The 23,072-nt window shown below is 48.6% G+C and overlaps 1 protein-coding gene across 2 annotated transcripts in view; it reads left to right on the plus strand.

Moving 5' to 3' along the window:
• LOC149359261 (uncharacterized) overlaps positions 1 to 21,805 on the plus strand; it is a 51,891-nt gene extending 30,086 nt beyond the window's left edge. The window contains exons 5-8 of one of the 2 annotated variants that reach the window (XM_089571553.1): positions 10,321 to 10,431; positions 13,125 to 13,175; positions 15,038 to 15,091; positions 21,283 to 21,805. In XM_089571553.1, coding sequence (XP_089427679.1) covers positions 10,321 to 10,431; positions 13,125 to 13,175; positions 15,038 to 15,091; positions 21,283 to 21,687 — 621 coding nt within the window. In that variant the 3' untranslated portion in view covers positions 21,688 to 21,805. The remainder of the gene's footprint in view (positions 1 to 10,320; positions 10,432 to 13,124; positions 13,176 to 15,037; positions 15,092 to 21,282) is intronic. The other variant, XM_089571554.1, reaches the window with a different exon arrangement.
• Positions 21,806 to 23,072: the final 1,267 nt, after the last annotated feature.

Here is a 23,072-nt window from a genome sequence, read left to right on the forward strand (position 1 = left end):
AAAGGATACCAGCCCATCTCTCGTGGACCTTCCCGGGACGTTCGGCTCACCTACTCGGCTGACGAAACCTCGAGCATTCATGTGAGCCGTCTCGTTCCCAGGGTTCCCAGAGTGTGCAGGTACCCAGACAATTTCCGCCTCTGTAATCCCTCGCTCCGTGGCCCGATTCAGCAATCGCGCCGTTGTGACAGATATTCTGCCCCTCGCCAAATTTCGGATGGCTGTTTTTGAATCGCTGAAGATCAGGTAAGCATTACTACTAGTTATAGCTAGTGCTATCGCCGCTTCCTCTGCAGTTTCTGGGGAGCGGGTTTTGACCGATCCAGAGGCGATCAAGCGTCCCCGCCCGTCCACCACCGCAATTGCAAATGCATCTTTGTCCTTATACTCGGCTACATCTACATAGACTGCCCCGTTGTACTTCCCGTACTTAGCATTTAAAGCTTTGTCTCTTGCCTTCCTGCGGTCCTCGTGATGTATTGGATGCATGTTCTTGGGCAAAGGTTTTATGTACAAGCCCTTGTGCATTTGCCGCCTCATCTGAATTTTCGTGTCACCGGCTGTAACGTCAACTCCAATGCCGATCCTTTCCAATATGTCCCTTCCTGCTTTTGTTTTTGAAAGCCTACCGAGCTGCATGACCAAGTGCTCCTCCCGTAGTTCTTCTAGGGTGTTGTGCACCCCTAATCCCAGCAGCCTTTCGGTAGACGCATTGTGAGGCAACCCAAGGGCCGCTTTAAACGCCTGCCTAATCATAGCCTCCACCTTTCCTTTTTCCGCCGCGTCCAACTTCAAATAAGGCGTCGGACACACTATTCTACTCAGCACAAACGCCTGCACTAGCTTACACAAGTCTTTTTCCTTAACACCTCTCTTGCGATTGGCGATTCTCCTGATTAGCCGCACGGTAGCATTGACCGTATTTTTAAGCCTTTGCAAAGACTCGCTGTTCTTCCTGTTAGTCTGCAGATACATACCCAGGATCCTGATCGTTTGGACCTCAGCGACCGGTACTCCCCCCACTTTCACCTCTAAAGGTGGTGGCGGCATATAGTGCCTCGCATGTATCCCTCTTGGTTTATCCCTCAGCACAAAAAGCTCGGACTTGGGCTCAGAGCACGAGAGTGCTGCTTCCCCTGCTAGCTCCTCCACAATATCCACCGCCTGTTGTAGAGTTTCTTCCAATTGTGCGTCACTGCCTCTTGTTACCCATAGAGTAATGTCATCCGCATGAAATGTATGTTTAAGTCCCGATATCCCTTGCAGCCTGGGTGGTATCTTGATCAAGGCAAGATTAAATAGGAAGGGCGATAATACCGACCCTTGCGGCGTCCCCCTGCCCCCCAATGGGAAGGGATCCGATTTCATTTCTCCGACTACAATCTCCGCACTCCTACCCTCCAGAAACGATCTGATGTACCGGAAGGTTCTACCCCCCGGTGCTATGTCCGATAGGTTCCTCAATATTGCCTCATGTGTAATATTGTCAAAGGCCTTAGTGAGGTCGAGCCCCAAGATAGCATTGGTGCCCGTGCCGTACCCAGAATCAACCACGTCTTTTTTGAGCTGTAACATGACGTCCTGCGTTGATAAATTAGCCCTGAAGCCAATCATTGTTTCAGGTATCAACTCATTGTACTCTACATAACCCTGAAGCCTGTTCAGGACTACATGCTCCATCAATTTGGCCAAGCACGACGTTAGCGAGATGGGACGCAGATTCTCAATGCAGAGCTTCTTCCCTGCTTTAGGAGTAAATGTAATCCTAGCATGCTTCCACTCTGGCGGAATCTCCCCGGCCGCCCAAAATTTATTCATCAAATTCGTGAGTGCCCCCACTGACTTGAAATCCAGGTTCCTCAGCATTTTATTAGTAACCCCGTCCGGACCCGCTGCTGACGTGGTACGAAGCTGGCCCATTGCAAACTCCACCTCCGCCACCGTAAAGTCTGCATCTAATTCAAGATTTTCCTCTCCCGAGTAATCCGGCAAGCAACCGCCCGCCTCTCTGTTTATGTAACGACTTCGGAGTTCATGTATAAATTCCTCAATCGTGCCTTGATACCGATGCACTAACCTAGCCATTTGCCCCTTCTGCGCAGATTTGGTTGCCGCCGGGTCTAAAAGGTGCCTCAACAACTGCCATGTTTTTTTCCATCCGAATTGCCCATTCATCCGGTCACAAATCTGCCCCCACTGTTTGCACTGCAACTCCAATGTGTAGGTTTCGATTTCTCGTTCTAGCTTGGCCATCTTCCTACGGAGGACACCATTATGCCTTTGTTTCCTCCACCTCCGAAGGAGACTCGCATGTGCTTCCCACATGTGTAACAATCTAGAGTCAGCCGTAAAGCCCTCCTCCTCCGTCGGAACCTCTTCTGTGGTACTCTTCACGGCCTGCTTGAGTGTGTCAATCCAGGCTCCTAAGTCCTCGATTTCCCCGTTCACTGTGTCATTCCTATATTTCCGAAATCGGTCCCATTCCGTCACTCGAGTTCCTTTCACCGTGTCTTTGTGCTTACCAGCACTAAATACCGTGGAAAGGATATAGTGATCACTTCCCAGTGGCTGTCCCGTGTTTACCCACTGTGCATGCCTGATACCATTCACAAATGTGATGTCTGGAGAGGTGTCTATGCTCACGCTGTTGCCTATCCTGGTATGATCTAGCGGGTTGTTCAAGATCGTCCATCGCAGGTTGTGGGCAACCTTCCAAAGCTTATTTCCCTTCGGGCTGGCTCGGATGTAGCCCCACTCCGGATGAGACGCATTGAAATCTCCCACCACGATGAGTTGAGACCTAGCCGCTAGCCGTTGCGTCTTTATCAGGAGGTCTGGCAAGCCCACCCCCTTATCTTTTGGAGAAGAGTATACATTAAGAACAAATAGACTCTTATCATCCTTTCTTTTGGGCAAAATCTCCAGCAGGACGTAGTCCTCCCTGCTGCTATCCGTGGTATGCTGATTCACTGTGGTGTTGCGATGGACTAGCACGGCCGTGAAGACGCTCGATACGCCCCCTCGATCAATCTCTGGTGGTGTAAATGTCTTAAATCCCGGTAATTTCACCGAGCCGCTAGCCTCCTGCAAAGCTATAATGTCCGGCTTACTATCCAGATTTTGTATGTGCAACTGCAGGTTCCCCCGCTTGCGACGGAAGCCCCTGCAGTTCCACTGCCAAACCTCAATTTGCTGGCGAAGGGCCATGGTGAGGCCCTAGGTTCACTAAAATCGGCTCTTGGCCGACTACGGGAGGCAATATAACCTCTAGCATAGCATTTAGCTGTTTAAACATGTCCATTACGTGGGTCTGGAAACCCCGCATGTCATTGGTGTCATCAAGGCGCTCCTCAATGTTGCCTAGCCTAGCTTCGATCCTGTCTACCCGACCTTCCAAACTATCCTGTCTTTCTTCCAGTTTTCCTACTCTATCCGCAAGGGTAAGCATGTCCCTCCTAAGACAAGTGACTTTAGCTACTGGCTGCGGCGTGTCCGCCGCCGAAGTTTCTGCTACTCTCTTTGCATGAGCTCCCTCATCTGCCGGAGGTGGCCTTTTGACCGTCCCCCGATTGTCCACTTTCTCCACTTCCATAGCTGTGTTATCGTCCACGCGAGAAGCATTCGCCTGCGCCGCTTGCTGTGGGGCCTGAGCCAACGGCGTCTGTACCCTTTCTACTCTGCCGGTTTTAAGCGCGCGTTCCATCTCTGCTATCCTAGCTTCCATATTTTTGATAGTTTCCGCTTGCTGCAGCACCTGCCTTTGTAGCTCCTTCTCTCGAGCAGTCTCATTTTGGGAGCCCGCGTTGGGCCAGCTCACCTTTTTCCTCGTGGCACTTGGGCTTCTTCCATGACCGGAACCTTGCCCTCCTCCTTTGCCAGGCTCGGGTCCGGGCAGTGGCGGGAACGAAGCTGACCGGTCCCTGCTCTTGCTATCGCCTCTCGCACCGCTAGATGACCGCTTCCTGGGCCTCGAACGCCGTTCCTCCTTGCCAGTTTGGCTCTTGTCCTCGTTGCTCTGCAGCAGACCCGTCGGCTGCTGACGGTCTAGGCAAAACTTGCAGTTCCGACTTCCCGTGCTGTGCGCCCCATGACTCACGATGCAGTCCGGCGTGCAGGTCAGCGACTCTCCCTCCGGTGGTGCAGGATGTTCTTTCCCACAGCGGCGACACAGATTAGTCTTCGGACGATAGCAAACGTCCGCCCGATGTCCCACTCGTCTGCAGTTATAGCAGGTCTCGACTAACTCCCTATATGGGATCACAGCGTACAGACAGTTCCAAGAGACGACTTGCCGGGGAACGCGCTTCCCCCCGAATGTGATCTGAATCCCCTTTGACTTGCCCAAAGGTCTGGCATCCAAAATATCCATGTCTTCATTCCTCTTCAAGAATCCTGCGCGAACTTCTGCCAGTGGGCATCCGTTGTGCGCATTGTAAATTACTCCGCGCACAGAGTTCTGCGGCGCCGCCACGTACGCCGAAACCTCAAGGTCACGACCGCCCAGCTTGAGCGTCTTGACATTCGCATATGCCCCACTACGATTCATACACGGCGTGCTCACCGTCATCGTGTTGTTTGTCTCATTGACCCGCACCAGGTCTTCTTCCACCGCAGTCGCGTTCGTCAGCTCCGCTGCCGCTCTCAGGGCACATCCGAGCTCTCTCGGCGTCACTATGCTCAAGTCCCAAGGGTGCCTCCTCCTCACATTGAGGAGGCATCCAAGTGCCATGTAGGGGGCTTCGCCCCCACGATTTACATCATTGGCAATAAAAGTTTCCACCACCACCACCAAGTCCCAATTCTTGGGCCGGCACACAACCTTGAAATCCTTGGCTGGCATCTTCAGAAACGGTCCCCGTTTCTTCCACACCGGCGCTTTCCCCCGCTTGACTTGGGCTGCTCCGTGCGTCTGGCGCCCGTCGCTGCCCACCTGTTTCTCGGTAGGCCTACTCTCGGAGTGGTCCTCGTACAGTCTTCTTGAAGCGATCTTGCGCCTTCAAAACCCAGGCCCATTCTCCCGCCTCGAATTCTTCGGGCGTTATAGATTCTCCCTCAACGGAGTACTCCATCATCTTTAGCCTCGCAAAGGCCCACAACCACAAGGCACAGCTCTGCAGCCCGGCGCCGCAGGCGTCGGCTCAGCCTAGAGATTAGGCCTAATTTTGCCGCACCGTGGCCGAGTACAAATCGTGAAAAAAACCCCTGAAAGGGGGAACACTTGCCAAAAAATGGTGTCCGCAGGTACAGGGCAACTTCCTGCAGACGATCCCACAAAAAGCAAGACCAAGGCACAGCGCGATCCACCGAAAAACGGTCTCAAGGCGGGAGCTCATGCCGAACACGTACGCACTGCGTCCGCTCGGGTGTCAACCCGCCATACACCGTTCTCAAAAACCGGTCATTCTTGTACTCTATAAGTCTGTCGTTAGACAGTTCCTTGCGTTCTGTTCCTTTAAAAAGGCTGTGGAAATTTCTGTGTGCCTATTAAGTATTTTGAAAGAGGTTGTGCCCTTTCGCGGCTTTTTTTTTTCCTTGATTTTCGTTGCGAGCCCTAACATGTCGGACTTAACGGCGTGCTTAACAGGGAAGGATTTATGGTTTTTTTTTGGAAGGGCAGTTTGGAGGGGGGAGGGGTGGGTGATAGTTTCATTTGAAGCTTCTTCGACTATGTTGTTTTCCTATGTGAAATTCCCCCTCTCTTTTCACTCGCACCCTTAATTCTGCCCCTAATGCATATGCTTGTCTTTTAATTGCGAGTAGAAGAGCATACATCATGCAGTTTCAAACCGCAGCCATTTATACCTACAACACCAAGAATGGCTATCAGTGGGAAGCGATTGTTCAGAGACATTTGATTAGTTTTCACGTGTTTGTGCAATGTGTATTTTTTTTCTGTCTTCGCATACGTCCTTCGAGGTCTAGCTGTATTTCGACAGCGGCTCTTCCATGAAATGAATGCTCAATAAAAGGAAAACTCCAGAGTTAATATTAAAGCTTTCAGAGCATTTCCTTTCCATTATACGAAGAGGATACGTACTGTTGCAGTACACAGGAAGCGCCGTGACGAAAGCTGCTTTTCTTTTGTAATGAAGCACAAAAATGAGCTTCCAGTCAACTACGTGATTTTCGCTGGAAAATGTGCGCGCGGGTAGTCTAGCTTTCATAAAAACGCAGTTTTGTTATTTTGCCTTTGGTGGCTATTTGAATACAGCATAGAGTGCAAGAGAAAAATTAGTTCTTCAGCAATCTCGTTGCTGCAAGGGACCATTAACGCCAATAATATAATGCAATTAATCTTGCTGTCGCTAGTGCAGTTAGCTTGTTTAATCTAAAGGTTTGCATAGCGGTTGGCATTTTGGTGTTCCTTACTAAAAGACAAAGTTAGGAAGTTTGATAGGATTAAGCCTGTGATGATGCACCAGGCCCCAGCTAAGACGGACGGTGCAAACGAGAGACGACACTGCGTTACTTAGGAAGACTCAGTTTGAGAGCACAGAGCTTACCCGCCTACTTTTGTGCACTTGGAGCTATTTCTAATTGCGGGCGCGTTTACTAAGACGATGGAACCGACCTTTCCACAGAATCCTACGCTCACACAACACAATAAGTAGTCTTGCGTTCTTTGATGGAGGGATTTTGTCTTAAATACACTCGACTTTTTTTTTAATGGTATTCTCCAGACTTATATCAAATACCTTCCCGCTTACCGACCAGGCGCGAGCACTATGATATAGAATCAAGATTACTTTTCACAGAAGGGAGTCCGATTTCGATGAAGGCAAAACGCAGAGAAGCACCCGTGGGGTGTGCGTTGTCAGCACACGTAAAGATCCGCCGGCGGTCTAAATTATTCCGGGGACCTCCACTACGGCACCTCTTTCTTCCTTTCTTCTTTCACTCCGTCCTTTATCCCTTCCCTTACGACGCGGTTCGGATGTCTAGCGAGATATGTGAGACAGTTACTGCGATATTTCCTTTCCTCAAAACCAATTTCTCATTCGCGCCCACCTGTTCATCAGCTGCGATCAGTCGGCTTGCAATAGCTGCGCGGCGCGCCGCAGCCCTTACAAGGATTGTTGTTACTCTTGAAGTAGAAATTGAACCTTGCTTGATTGGCGCTACTTGTGTTGTCTACTTATGCTTCAAGAATGTATGGGACAAACTACAGGCCTGACAGCTTACAAATCGCACACTACTAGGACTAACCACACAGTGGTGTAACAGCTTACAATGGCACACAGTTACTATCATATCAAGTCCCTGAGCTCTCAAATCACCATCCCTCATTACCAGAAATGGTTTGGTTTAGTTTATGGGGTTTAACGTCCCAAAGCGACTAAGGCTATGAGAGACGCCGTAGTGGAGGGCTCAGGAAATTTCGACCACCTGGGGTTCTTTAACGTGCACTGACATCGCACAGTACACGGGCCTCTAGAATTTCTCCTCCAAAGAAATTCCAGCCGCCGCGGCCGGGATCGAACCCGCGTCTTTCGGGTCAGCAGCCGAGCACCATAACCACTGGGCCACCGCGGCGGCCATTACCAGAAATAAATGGAATGGTCTGCTAGCTAGCCCATGTTTCGGAAACTATCATTTTTTATGCGTAGCATATTGCAATCACTCAGTTCACCTCTTCGGCGCGGCCGGGCAGCCACCAAACCACGTGACGTGACGTCACGTTGTTTGGTGACGTCACGTCACGTGGTGACAAAAAGAAAAAAAGGAAAAGAGAATAAAAATAAAAAATAAAAAGGACGGGTGAGCATGGTGGCGGTTGCCACCGCCCCGTTTCAAAGGGGGCGCTCCTATCCATCCATCCATCCATCCATCCATCCATCCATCCATCCATCCATCCATCCATACGTCACGGAGGAAAAGCTGTTGAGAAAATCGAGTGCCGCCAAGCAATACCTCGCGCAAAAAGACCGCGCAATATGCAACGCATTCTTGGCTTAACCAAGCTAAGCCTGGGCATTTTAAGGCGAAAGCCTTTAATGTTTCATCGTTGTAAGCAGCAGTTGTCGACAGAAATGTCAAACTTTTCAGTTGGTCGAAACGGTCGTGACGTCACAGTGCGCGAATTTCAAACGGGGCCAATTGTACTTTGGCTAGTACCCAGGCAACCAATTGAAGGGATCATATAGTGATGATCCTAGTGGGACTGAGCTTAGTTAATTGCTTAATTAATCAATTAGCCTGATTAACTTTTCTAGTCAGGGCATATAGATAAATAAAACCGAGTAAGAAATTGGTCGAGCTCGGGAATCGAACCCCGGTCTTCGGAGTGTGATACGAGCATGCTATCCACTCCGCCATGCCAGCTCGACGGTTTGGGAAGAACAAAGGTGCGTCTAGTGAATACGGTGTCTTCGCTCACTCCCATCCTCCTCCCTTTCCTTCCGGTGAGGTTTAGGTGTCCACCGAGATATGAGAGACAGATACATTTCCTTTCCTCAAAAACCAATTTATAGACGAGCGAGGCATAGAACCGAATGGGCAATGGCGTTCTATGGACTCGTGGAAGCGTTGCAAGACGCTGTCGCGTTCCACTCTTAGAGGCGAAGCTTACACCACAGATCAGTGACCGCACTTTAGGTAAAAAAAAGTGCCCCCCTGAATTTTGACGGGTGAACTCCACCGAGATGTGTGAGACAGTTACTGCGTAATTTCCTTTCCTCAAATACAATTTTCATTTTCTTCATTACGGGCCATCTTTGTCTTCTTCCACTCCCACTTCCTCCCTTCCTCTATGGTGCGGTTCAGGTGTCCACCGAGATGACGGAGAATCACTGCGCCATTTCCTTTCCTCAAAAAGCGTTCAAAGGGCAAGGCATCGCGCCGAACGGGTGGTGGCGTTCTGTGGACTCCCTGGCAGCGCTACAATACGCTGTCGCGTTCCACTCCTAAAGGCGAAGATCAAGCGTCATTAATTAGCAGTTAATTAGTATTCAGGCACAAATCAGTAATTAACCATTAATTAGTGATTGTCGTCACTTAGTAACTAGTACTCAATTACATGTGACGCCACCAGTGCCACAGAAGCAGTCAAAGTGGTGCGGAAAACGCTTTCGCCTCTACGCACTTTAGACAGTCAAAGTGAGTCAAAAACGTTGAGTCAAAGTGCCCCCTGAATTTTTTTTTCTAGCCATTCAGTGCATTTCCTTCCTTCCAAGCGCTCTGAAAGGTATTTACTTTTTTCAAGTGCATAAAATGATTTTGCTTTAATACTGCCCTAAAAAGCGTTGGAATGTCTGTTTGCCTTGGGATGAATGTATTTGGGTTTTTTTTCCTCTGAAAGTACAAGTGTTGTACTATGATCTGTTGTTGTAATGAACAAGCATTTTATGTCGTTGCCTGTGCTTCTGGTGTTGCGGTAGCTTTGGGGTGCTAAGGGTCTCGTCTTCTTCTTCTTCTTCACCTCTTTATAATGGCACATACCCACGTGGGGGGATTGGCCAAGGTGTAGTGGTATACATAAGAAAATTTTCATAGGATTAAACGTGAATTTTGAAAAAATGTATTCATGAAAAACGACAGAAGAATGAAGTGAAATAACAAAGAACATTTTGGCGAGAATAACAATAATTAAAAAAAAACAAAAAAAAAACAAAAAAAAACTCCGAGACTTTTAAAGGAGTTAGCAAATCAACCTACCAGTTGCAATTATGTAATCATGGAGATTCCCACAAATTGAACTCAAAGCAAATCTTTTGGCGCTCGCTCCGAACGATAACAACACTGGCATAGATAACGGGAGCCCTAACCTGGAGAGAGGGACCTCCAGGTAAATCTTTCTCTGAAGTGCGTACTTTGGACAGTAGAGCAGGAAAACAGTTACTTCTCTCCTTTTTGCGGCGAAACCTTGGCAGTGCTGCATGGCCAAATTGCAATAACCTCAAACTCAACTGAGCTCATATTGCAGAGAACACATGTGAGAAAAGCAAATATTATAAAATATTATAAATGAGGTAAAATCCGCTTTCTCCACCGTTCTGGCTCATAAGCCCTCACAGCGAATGTGCCTTAGAAATTACCGCTTCTCTTTAAGTGTAGTGGTATAGCTGGGAGGGGGCACAAGGGCTGTACTAGCCAGGCTCAATTACTTATGCGCAATGTCCTGTACATGTAGTTCTGATGAATACTTGCCAACATGAAAGTTTTCTCAGCATGTAGCTGCACGGTCAACTGATTTTGCAGATTTAGGTGCGCACAGACTTGTTCAGCGGGAAAGCATTGCTTGCTGTAGGCTGCAAAAACTACCCGTATAGCGCAAGTGTTCCGGGTCACCCTGCCACTCTTATCCGGTTTTCCCATTTACAGAAAGATAAAGAGACGAAGATGAAGCTGATGACATTCCTGGGCTGGAACTGCATTACCACATCCTTTTGCTACGTCACTTCTTTGTTCCTGGCTGGGTTCATCAGCGAACATGTAAGATCAAAGCCCAGCTTCGGGTGACGCGATTGTCAAATTTAGTTAAATTGCCCACTTGCATTTCACAATTGTAACCGCACAATAGATTTCCTTAGCTGCGAAGGACATCGGCGTCAGCTTATCAGTCGTAACAGATGTCACCTTTGTCCCATTATTTACGCCGTACATTAAAATGCTTGCATTGTTTGGCTGGTTATTACTAAAATAAATTGCTAAAAGAGCATGTGCTGGGGCGTGGGCAGTCTCGAGGAATATTACATCTCTGTTAAGTATCGGTCTCAGCGTGAAGACGAGGGCTACCAGAGCGAATAACGACAACGATGACAGAAAAGACGGACGCACTACACGCACATCCACAAATTTTTTTGAATTTTTTGGTAGGTCAAGCATGGCAAGTGTGTAGCAAGTATATCCATCAAAGGGACAAACTAACTGTCATGTCCCTTTGCGCCGAAATTTGGAGGTGGAAAAGAGAAGTAGTTAAGACGGCAAAAAAGCAGAAATAGTAAAAAAAAAGAGGAAGAACTCATCAACCGAAGCTGACTGTTATGTAATCCAAATCATGGCGCGTACGATGGCTCAACTCTAGATGGCATGTCAACCAAAATCATGGGGGAAATTTTAGTTCGCCTTAAGATTCTGACGGGGTAGCGTTAGAGGGTCCCCACGATCTCTTGCGGGACCCCTGGCGCACCATTTGGCGACATCGACGCGCCCATTGCCATCACATGCTGCGTTGTTGCACACCCTCGTCCACGTTAATTCGGCGCTAATTAGTGTAGTAATCTAAGTGTTCCCGTAGTGCTATTCGTCTATCTGTGTGGTGTGATGTGCTCGTACAAGGCCTGCATTTATCCCACTCAACGAACGTTGCTCACTGGTGTTCAATTAGACTGCCCGGCTCCCGACCCAAAAGATTCCTCTTAACCACTCTTTTTATTTCAGCGAATCAGTGAATCCGCTTTTCCACGTAACTACCCGCTCGACGAAGCAGGATTTTCAAACCACGTACGCCGACGCAGGGCTTTAGCTCATTGGGGCCCTTAGCGCTCTAGCTTTGAAACTCGCCCGAATAGAGTAATAAGAAACGAAACTAGGTCGGTCCTGATTAAATTCACCCGATACCCGAAGAAGACGTCGACCGCGGTGGCTCAGTGGTTATGGTGCTCGGCTGCTGACCCGAAAGACGCGGGTTCGATCCCGGCCGCGGCGGTTGAATTGCTTTGGAGGAGAAATTCTAGAGGCCCGTGTACTGTGCGATGTCAGTGCACGTTAAAGAACCCCAGGTGCTCGAAATATCCGGAACCCTCCACTACGGCGTCTCTCATAGCCTTAGTCGCTTTGGGACGTTAAACCCCATAAACCAACCGACCGACCGACCGACCGACTAAAAATAACTAAAAGGATCTGTCCACTTTTTTCTTCTGGCTTATAGTCACCTTTCAGGCGTAAAATAGCAACGCTATTAATTTACCGTTGATTAACTGCAGAAAAAAAAAACATTCATATGGGCTCCTTGGTTTCGGCTGGCTGCGAGACAATGAACTTTGTTTTATTCCGAAAACTGGCCTTATTTCGATGTCTGTTGTAAGAATAAAGTTGCCGCAGACATGAAAAGTCACTCCCCGAATGTCACAAGCCCGGAGGGTGCCACGGGCACTGAGTCGCTGTTATCAGAATTCGTCAACAGTGTCGTGAAAGCTATCGATTTAGTACGTGGCGCGATTTTTCTTGTGAGAACTGGACTGGCAAGAGTTGTTGAAATAAGGTAATAGAAAATGCCTTAGTAATCTGCTATTCACAGATGATACTGCCTCTGTAGGTTACTCAGGGGTCGAATTGTAAGGATGGTAATGGACCGAGACAGGCACAGAAAAACAGTGGGTCTAAGATCTCAAGAAATCTGATCTAGTAACAAATAGTCTCGAGAGGACACAGAGGTTTACTATGGGCAGGAATGCTTAGGAAGTTGTTAGGTTGTGCATCCACTTTGGGTACGAAGTAAAACCCGACACGGATAGGTGCAATGAAATAACTAGGAGGATAGCAATGAGGTGCAATGTATCAGGCAGGCAGTCTCAAATCATGAATGGCAGCTCACCAGAATCCATCAAGAACAATGTATAGAACAACTGTTATCTTGCTAGTACTGTCCTATTGAGCGCATACATGGAGGTTAACAGCAAGGCTCCGGGTCAAACTGAGGACAGGGCAATGAAGTACGGAAAGGACTACCTTAACTGTTACTTTAAGACACAGAAAAAGAAAAAAAATGTTTCGGGGAGCAAGTTAAGTCATTATCTAGTTGAACTAAATGAGAAATTGGCATGGGCAGGGATAGTAATGCGAAGAGAAGATAGCCAGTGGTCCCTTAGGGCAACGGAATGGGTACCGAGTGAAGGCAAGCGTAGCACGGACAGCAGAAAGTCAGGGCCCGGGTTGTTTGAGGGGATGATGTGACCAACCTGGGACAGGCCTAGGGTAAATAGAGGGTTATGGAAGGAGTTCTGCCACATCAAATAAACTTATTTAGGGTGATAGTGTTCGCAGCGATGATTTCTACTTCAATTTAACCGGAAAAATCCTTGCACTCTTTCAAGGTTATTTTACTAGTTACCGCATGTGAGCTCTTCTCTTTCACTTTGTTTCTAGTAAGAATAACCTTCAGATTTTTATCTCCCTTTCCTCAGCTGCCTCTGGAAAAGGAACACCTCCAAGACATAAAAGAAAAGGAGTTCCGCGTAAGTAAGAACCGCTGATTATTTTTTCATTAAGGACTTAGGCGATGCTCCCTTTGCAGGGCAAAACTCACACTAAGAGTCAGGCCCTACAGAGGGGAGCATGCCTGATGCATATCGAAGATAATATGTGCGCAGATGATGCAGCAGATCGCGGATGCACCTGCTGTACTTTGCTACTGCCCTCAACACTTTTTTACAGTACGTATGCATGCTGTAGCAAAGAACTCCACTTAGCATACGTAGAGGGAACAGGGTTTCGAGGCTTAAGCCAGAATACCCCATTTCGTCGTCAAGATGGGAATTGTCTCTTCATAATTGAAATAAAGGGGGGACATGGAGGAGTTATAAAATGGCAGAGGCCCCTACTAACCGAGCTGTGTTACAGCAAGCGTGCCGGAAGTCACCGAGTTCTTTTTTATTTATTTTATTTTCTTTCCACCACCTCGGTGGCTCAGTGGTTATGGCGCTCGGCTGCTGCCCCGAAAGACACGGGTTGCAACCCGGGTGAGGCTGTCGAATTTCGATGGAGGTGAAATGCTAGAGGCCCGTGTACTGTGCGATGTCAGTGCACGTTAAAGAACCCCAGGTGGTCGAAATTTCCGGAGCCCTCCACTACGGCGTCCCTCACAGCCTGAGTCATTTTGGGACGTTAAACACCCACAAACCATAAACCACTTTTTGCGCGAAGCAGAGGGATTCTCTGGGTCCTATTCGTGGCATCGGTGTCACAAGGAAGCTCGGCCGAGAGGCGCTCAGCCATAGCAGCTGCTTCTTTCTGCTGGGCGCATTATCTGGCGTTTCTGTAGCAACGGAGATTCTAGAGTATATCCCGGCTCTATGACTGGTCGGCTGGGTGGCTGGCTGGCATGATTGAGCCCGCACTTCAAGCATAAAAAAGGTGAGGTAAAGGGCTTTTCCAAAGGACTTTTCCTAGATGACGAGCCCAAGACTTCGTACGCAGAAAGGAGGGTTCAAGATAAGAGGAGGACGCAGTGAATTAACCAGGGAGACACATTCATGACACTTAGAAGCGCTTCTAAGTGCCGTGAATGTGTCTCCCTGGTGTCCTAACCCTTTTGCGCAGTTAACTCTTTAATCCAGAAACGAAAGAACTAGCCCAGCGAATCCTTACGCAGTGAAAGGCAAAGCATTACAGTGGACTGCGGAGGCGCTGTTTTGTGGCGCCATTTTTGAATGCTTTGGAGCGTCCCTGCGCTCTCACTGCTGCACGGTTTTTATTCCGCAGTGTGTGTACTAATCTGTAGAAATAAAAAAAGTTAATTAACCACCGAATGGGATGTGAGAGAGGGCGCAGCAGTGGTTTCTTGATTAGTTTGAGCTACCTGGGGTTCTAAACGCTCACTGACACTCCATCGCACGCAGGCGCCTTTGGGTGGCGCCTATATCGAAAAGCGGCAGGCACAGCAGGATTTGGTTCCCCGTCGCCAAGCCCAGCCTCCCTACGTTTTATGATTTTATGGTTTAGGGGTGTTTAACGTCCCAAAGCGACTCAGGCTGTGAGGGACGCCGTAGTGAATGGCTCCGGAAATTTCGATCACCTGGGGTTCTTTAACGTGTACTGACATCGTACATACACGGACCTCTGGAATTTCGCCTCCATCGAAATTCAGCCGCTGCAGCCGGGATCGAACCCGCGTCTTTCGGGTCAACAGCCGAGCGCCGTAACCACTGAGCCACCGCGGCGGGGCCCAGCCTCCCTATGTCGTATCTACTACGCCACTATGGCGCATTTCTTGTGGCGCACGTTTCGGGTGCGCTAAGGTGATCGCAGCTATATCTGTATACATTTTACCGAACGATAAATCTTGACTGAGGATACCTCCACGCTGTTATATTTGCAGGCACAACTTCGCATGACTTTAATTGGGTTCTACTCGATCTTGTTTACTGTGAAGGTAAGGCTGCACCGTCTTCTTAATCGATGAAATTTCATGGCGCGGAAGTGACATAGAGTCGAATTTCGCCGGGCATAGCTGTGGTGTTCTCACCTCATAAATAAATTATAAGCTGCGTAAGCTCATACGAACAGCACTGCTGCTCTTGCCCTTCGTGCAAGAATGAAAGGCATCACCCCCTGCTTTATTCTTTCATAAAGAAAAATTCAGGGGACACCTTGACTGTAGGGGCGAAAGTGTTCTCGCACTACTTTCACTGCCTCTGTGGCACTGGGGACGTCACCACTGGAGGACGTTACACATAATTAATGACTAATTACTAATTAATGACATATTTCTAAATAATGGCTAATTACTGATTAATGAGTAAATACTAATGGACAGCTAGGTAATGACGCTTAAGCTTCACCTCTGAGAGTGGAAGGCGACAGCATTAGCGCTGCCAGGGAGTCCACGGAACGCCACCGCCTGTTCGGCGCGATGCCTTGCCCTTTGAACGCAACGCTTTTTGAGGAAAGGAAATGCGCAGTAATTCTCTGTCATCTCGAAGGACACCTGAACCGCGCCCTACAGGAAGGGAGGAAATCGGAGTGAAAGAAGCAAGAGGGGCCGTAAGGAAGAAAATTAAATTTGTATTTGGGGAAAGGAAATTACGCAGTAACTATTTCACAGATCTCGGTGGACACCCGTCAAAAGCGTGACACCTTTGCTGGACAACGATGAGGCATTAAAGGCTTTCGCCTTAATACCCAGGCCGCTTCACGTCAGCTGTACTTATAACCGCGTTTGTAGGCTTCATCTGTAGAAGTGTATCCACTGAAATAAAATTTATACCTTCATATTCACCTAAAAGTACCCGAAAACACATGTTACGTATCTAATTTCGCTTTTAGTGCCGTATGTCTAGCTCTGGGCATATTGCGGTAGAAGGCGATGAACGAAGGTGAAACATAAAAAGCCGTGATTTTAAGCGAATGCTTTTTTTTTATTCCATGAAAACTAGTTTGGAAACCTTATGTCAGAAAGGAACAGCAGTATACATAAGAAGACACTGCACATATGCTCATCCCTGGTGAGAGTAAGAAACGGAAAGGAACGTGCTTTATAAATATAGAGGAGTCCAAGTTGGTCTAATATATTAAGGCGGATGCCTTTAATGCCTTATCGTTGTAAGCAGTTGTTGTCGACAGAAATGTCACGCTTTTCAATTGGTCGAAATGATCGTGACGTCACAGTGCGGGAATTTCAAACGAGACCAGTTGTACTTTGGCTAGTAACCATACAACCAATTAAAGAGATGACATAGTGATGCCCCAAGTAAGTAGGACTGATTTAAGTTAACCAATTAGCCCGATTAAAAGGACATTGTAGTAGCGCTTAAAAAACAAGGACGACAGGGTAGAGAAAGATAACACAGGCGCTAGACATCAACTGACTTTATTTTCGAGAACAACAACGAATTTATAGGCGACAATCAGGAGCATAAAAAATAAACATTTGAATCGCATGCGAGATGGCACTTCCCGATACAAGAACCTCAAATCTTGAGTGCACAGATAAACATTTGGCTTGCTCACGCAGGTTTGCCGTTCCGAGTGAATGAGAAAGGCTTCCAATACTTCCCGCTCTTTCTGATCTGCACTGACATAAATCACACTTGTCTGCTCAAGCAAAGGGGTACATTTTTTGTCATCATGTTTGCAACGTTTGCAATGTGCCGCCAAGTGTCCCGGACCTGATATCGCGGCTGCCAAATTGTTATGCTCCATGAGGCGAACATTGATGCAACGGCCGGTTTGGCCGATGTAGCACTTTCCGCAAGATAGCGGAATCCGGTAGACCACATTGGTCCTGCAGGCCATAAACGGCTTCCCATGCTTGATGGGGCATGACAGCTTTCTGTTGCAGTCATCATTCACCACTCTGCAAAGTTTACCGAGTTTGTCGGGTGCAGTAAGCACTAACCTGATATTGCCTTTCGAGGCCACCTTTTTAAGGCTCTCACTTTCGAGCCATTAGCGTGGTCGTGGCGCTTCCACCATTCGGGTCTGGCGTGACGTCACTCCTACGTCACCTCTGTGGTGACGTCACGCCAGACCGAGAGAGACAGGGCCCCAGCTCGCGCGGTTAGCATGGGCGCAGCGGAGCTGCCACGGCGCACTGCGCAGCTGCCGCGAGAGGGCGTGCGCACACACCATTGTCACGTGACCATGTGAAGTCGCGGCGCGACTTCACATGGTCACGTGACAATGGTGTGTGCGCGCGCCCTCTCGCGGCAGCTGCCACGGCGCACTGCGCAGCTGCCGCGAGAGGGCGCGCGCACACACCATTGTCACGTGACCATGTGAAGTCGCGCCAGACAGAGATACAGGGCCCCCTGCTGGCGCGGTTAGCATGGGCACTACTGCGCAGCTCCTCCCGCTAGAGGCGCTAGTGACATTATGGCGTGTAGAGATAGTGTAGAGCTATAGAGCTATATCTATAGAGCTATATAGTGTAGAGCTATATCGATACCGGGAAAGGCAGATCAGGAAAGAATTTTTCTATGATAACAGTGCCCTACTTTTTGAAGCTAGGTCAGGGTGTCTTAGAACGCGCAGCTACGAAAAGAAATTTAACGAAGAAGATGACACATGTGCAGTGTGTGGTAGATCTGCGGAAACAATTGAACACCTCATAATCAAATGTGATGGTGTCCATCCGGATGTCGATGCAGGCACAGTCACTCTTCCTGAGGCCCTAGGGTTTAAAGATAACAATGGTCATGTAAATAGATCTGCAGTGGAAGTTAGCAAAAAGCGATTAGAGGATTGGTGGCTGAAAAGCAGAGATGTGGCATAAGGTTAGAATTGTAGGAAACCGTAGGTAAAGATGATGGCGAATCTTAATGAGAATTGCCAACACAGTAAACAAAAAAATAGTAAAGAAAGAAAAGCTGAGCATGGTGGCAATTGGCACCACCCCGTTTCAAAGGGGGCGCTCCTATCCATCCATCCATCCATCCATCCATCCATCCATCCATCCATCCATCCATCCATCCATCCATCCATCCATCCATCCATCCATCCATCCATCCATCCATCCATCCATCCATCCATCCATCCATCCATCCATCCATCCATCCACCCACCCATCCACCCACCCATCCATCCATCCATCCATCCATCCATCCATCCATCCATCCATCCATCCATCCATCCATCCATCCATCCATCCATCCATCCACCCACCCACCCACCCACCCATCCATCCACCCACCCATCCATCCATCCATCCATCCATCCATCCATCCATCCATCCATCCATCCATCCATCCATCCATCCATCCATCCATCCATCCATCCACCCATCCACCCACCCACCCACCCATCCATCCATCGTGACGTCATACCAGGAGCAAGAGACGGGCTACCAACTCGGCTCGTCGGGTAACGGCAGCCGCTTGCCACGGCGCGCCGCGCTCTTCCGACTAGAGGCGCTGCATATGCAGAATAAAACACCTGCTTTCGCAACCTACCAAAGTTAAGCCCCCGCCAATATTTTCTTAAGGAACATTGTTAAACTGCCATTCATGGTCTGAGAGAACCTGCCATATCCGCTCCACCCCATTCTTATTATTCTAGTTATTTCCCTCTCATGATCCGGATCAGCTGTCACTACCTGCCCTAAATACACATTATTCTCTTACTACTTCCAGCACCTGACTACCGATTCCGAGCTGCTATTCCCTTGCTAGGCTGTTGAACGTTACTTTGGTTTTCTGCATGTTAATTTTTAGCCCCATCGTTCTGCTCGGCATGTCTAATTCATTGATCATGCTTTGCAATTCATGTCCTCAGTGACTAAGGAAGGCAATGTCATCAGCGAATCACAAATTACTTAGGTATACTCCATTAACTCTTATTCGCAACTGTTCCCATTTCAGGCCCCGGAATACCTCCTGCAAACAGGCAGTGAATAGCATAGGCGAGACCGTGTATCCCTGCCTGACACCTTTCCTTATTGGAATTTTATTGCTGACTTTATGGAGAACTATGGCATCTGTGCAATCGTTATAAATATTTTCCAATATTTTCACATAACACTCTTCTACTCCCTGATTCCTCAATGCCGCGTGACTGCTGATGTTTCCACTGAGTCAAATGCTTTCTCTTAATCAAAGAAAGCTATATATAGGGGTTGGTTATATCCTGCGAATTTCTCTATCACCTGGTTGATAGAGTGAATATGGTTTGCTGTTGAGCATCCTTTAGGAAAGCCTGACTGATTATTTGGTTGACTTAAGTCTGAGGTGGTCCTGACCCTATTAGCGATCACCTTAGTAAATACCTGGTAGGCAGCGGTCTGTATTTGGTCTGTAATTTTTCAAGTCCTTGACTTCTCCTTTCTTATAAATTAAGATAAGATTAGCGTCCTTGCTAGCTTATGGCACGCTCGAGGTCATAAGGCATTGCGTATACAGAGTGGCTAGTTTTTCTAGCCAGTCTTCCCTCCATCCTTCAAGAGATCTGCTCGTACCTGATCTTCATCAGCTGCTCTCCCCAACCCCTAAATCCCATCCCATTTTGCGGAATAAAGTTTTATACTACTCCTAGTATTCTTTCGTTAGTGGCGGGATGTCCCGTTGCCGTGCTCTACTGCTTCTCTAATTAACGCTCTGATCACATTGGCTACTGCGTAGATTTGTGTAGAACTCTTCGGCTACTCTATCTTATCTATACTGCTAATTACATTTGCCTTTTTGCTTCTTAGCCAATACATCTGATTTTTACCCATGCCTAGTTTCTAAGGGATACTAAACGGCAGCCATCTAATCTCCCTGCTTGTGGGTAGATGAACCGACTGCTTCGTCATGAGCAACACGCCGCAATTCTCCTTCGGTACAAATATAGCGGAGGCAAATTGATTACGGTAGATTATTGGCAGCTGTACAACCAATTCCAACAAATGTTTAGCCGCTTGTTGGGAACTACCGCACCCAGCACTGAAGAAGCTACGCGAAAACTTTCAGGAGTGGCTGTTTAGTAAATAAATATGACAAACCTGACAGCGAAATCTCCGTTTTGATCACAAGACACGCCTCATTACATAGGCGACCAAATTTTGTATTTGATCTCCAGCAGGAGTGTTCCGCACACCTTGCGCAGTGTGTTGTTGGCAACGAGAAACTGGCAGCCTCTCCTCGTCTGCCTTTACAGCAGATGAGCTCATGGTATTTAGAGTGCAGGCATATGTGTTTCTGGACAACACAGAATTGGACAAGGGGACTTGTCGAAACGCTGGCAAGCACTCTTATTTTCCCTTTCCGCTGTTCACATTGTGTTGTTCAGCAGATGAGGCTCGTCGTACTTTGTCTTGTCAGCGAACATATCAGACACCTGAGAGAACTGTATAGATGGGGATGGGAGAAAATATCAACTGAACACGTACGACTCTGGAGTCGGAATAGGGTCCCGACAACATAGTAGTTCCTGGATACGATGTTTAGCTTATATCGCCTGAGCTTTGACCATGACGACCATAGCAGGTTCTGCGCAGTGCTCGCGTGTTTCTGGGATCGAGCTGACAATAAAGGTTTCCGTAGATTGCTTGAGCTCTGGGCTTAGTACACAGAATCGTCGAGATGCGCGATCTAGCAACAAAAAACTGTCCATGAAAGTTTAATCGCCTATTTAAGTGCCGTTCTGTCAAGCAGAAAACTGAACCTATCTCGTAAGCAGAGATACTGCCTGGCCTTAGTGAACCACTTCAAGGTTCTGCCCGCACCTGTATTTCAGGCTGTTGAAGTTCTTGAGTGACTGCTACTATCGGATTTTGGCTACCCACCTTTCCGACATCTCCATACCGTAGAAGACAAGAAAAAAGCAGTTTGGCGCGACTTGTGCGGACTGAGCGGTGCGTGTGGGCTCCATCAAACCATTGCAAACGCACTGGGATGCCTTCCTGAGACCGATCAGCTCGGGTACATTTCGACACAGACAGTACGCTGACTTCGTGCTCGTAGGCTTAGTAAAATACCTTCAAGATAGCACTTCGCCACTGAGAAAGCTTTGAACCTGGTGTTGCACGATTTTGGGCAAACCTGAAGGCATTGTAAACGACCTATGAAAATTGTACTGACATGGAATAAGTTAAACACGAAGAAAATTAGACGTTTGTCGTCCGCTTGGTGCACACTTGTTTCATCACAGGGTGCCATCCTGTACGGGATATACCAGTTCTACCTCAACTGGGACAAAGAACAGCAGGGGAACGGAGCCGTTGACGCCCCGGCCTACGCCTTTCAAGCAGGAGGTCCATCCGGGGCTCCGGGACAGCCGTTCTACTTCGTCGGACCGCAGCCAGTTCCGGGCGCGCAGCAACCGGTTCCCGGTGGACCACAGGTGTACGCGTTTGCGCCACAACCGCTGGCACCTGGCGCCCAACCGCAGTTTCCCGGTGGCCCGCCCAACGTTGTGTACTTCTACGGTGGCGTGCCTGGCCAGCCCGGTCAAGCGTACTCCATGCAGCCTGGGGTGCCAGTTGTTGGTCAGCAGCCGAGTTCGCCGCACATGCAGGCTCACCAAGCGGCTGCGCAGGGGCAACGTAGGGGCTGAAGGACACGGGTGGTGGCGTTACTCTCGCGCTTTCGGAACGCCTTCACAGCGCTGGCCGGTGGTTCGTAGAGGGCGCCACATTTCTGGCTCAACAATTTGGCAGTAAATAAATGCGGAAAAATCTGAGCCCTTTGCTCGTTCTTATTTTCTTCCAGCAGATACCTGCGAAAATTGTATAGCGGGCATGGCAGGAACTGGCATGTATTTTGGCAGGAGGCTTTTGTTTGTGTGGGAGGGCAAACTTTACTATTAGAAATTTTTTTATTCGAGAGCGTTCCTCGCGATTTAACAACCCAGCGCTGGCTGACATCTCCCTCGCACGGCGGACCACCAGAATCTGGTTGTTGGGCGACGGGAGACCTAGCCTTTGGCGAAATTACGACTCGCAGATTGAGAGTCACTGAAGATAGTTTCTGCAGAGGTGGAGACCATCGTTTTACTGTCAACTCCAACATGCCACTCTATCCCACATACTCTGGGCTTGTCCTCGGGACTCCCCTCCTCGAGGCTTGCAGCTCTCGAATCCAGACCAGTTGGAGGCCGCATTGCTCAGTTATGACTCGGACACACAGATCCGGGTTGTGACAAGAGCTCTAGAAGTCGCCGAACGCCACGGGCTCATGGCCACTTGATGGTGCTGTAACCGCACACCGTCTGCTACATTTGCCAGCGGAAATAGTTCATCCTCCTCCTCCTGGGCGAGGGGAAGTAAAGCGAGGATTCGCAGGAGCCTGCTGTGGTGTCTACTGTGGGGCTGTGGAGCCTGCTGCGGTGCTGTGGTGTCCTGCTGTGGCGCTTGTGAGTAACTCGCAGAGCTATGAAAGAAGACGTAGAGCACTACTCGACAAGAATTTCAACCACCGGTGGTTCCTTTGGATGCATACATCGCAAGGCATTCCATCATTGACCCATTATACCTTGACCGTAATCACGTGCCGAGTCAGGGTTTCCTTGCTGCCACCCCGTGCTGGAGTACCACATGGCATGAGCCCAGCTAAAAAGTTTAGTGCACACGTAGTTACCATCCTGCGGTCTACATCAATCTACCTCAGAGTGATAAAGGCAGGGCAGCGGCGGCAGTGCGGACACCGATAGTTTTTGGGACAAAGTAATCGTCAACGCTAAAAATAAGACATCTTGTTTAGTTTAGTTTTTATGGGGTCTAACGTCCCAAAGCGACTAAGGCTATGAGAGACGCCGTAGTGGAGGGCTCCGGAAACACTGATCTTGTGTTCAGAACGAAGGAAGCGCCATCTACAGACGTCTAGGAAATTTGAAGTGCAATTGGTAGCAAGGCACCACGCTAGGCGGCGACACAGATTCACTATTTCGTCACGACTTTGCTGCATCGGTCGTCGGCTGCCTCCGACGCACAACCAATGGAA

Source organism: Amblyomma mixtum, chromosome 2 (genome assembly GCF_055824585.1).
Source record: "Amblyomma mixtum isolate Tamu chromosome 2, ASM5582458v1, whole genome shotgun sequence".
Taxonomy (NCBI): Eukaryota; Metazoa; Arthropoda; class Arachnida; order Ixodida; family Ixodidae; genus Amblyomma; species Amblyomma mixtum.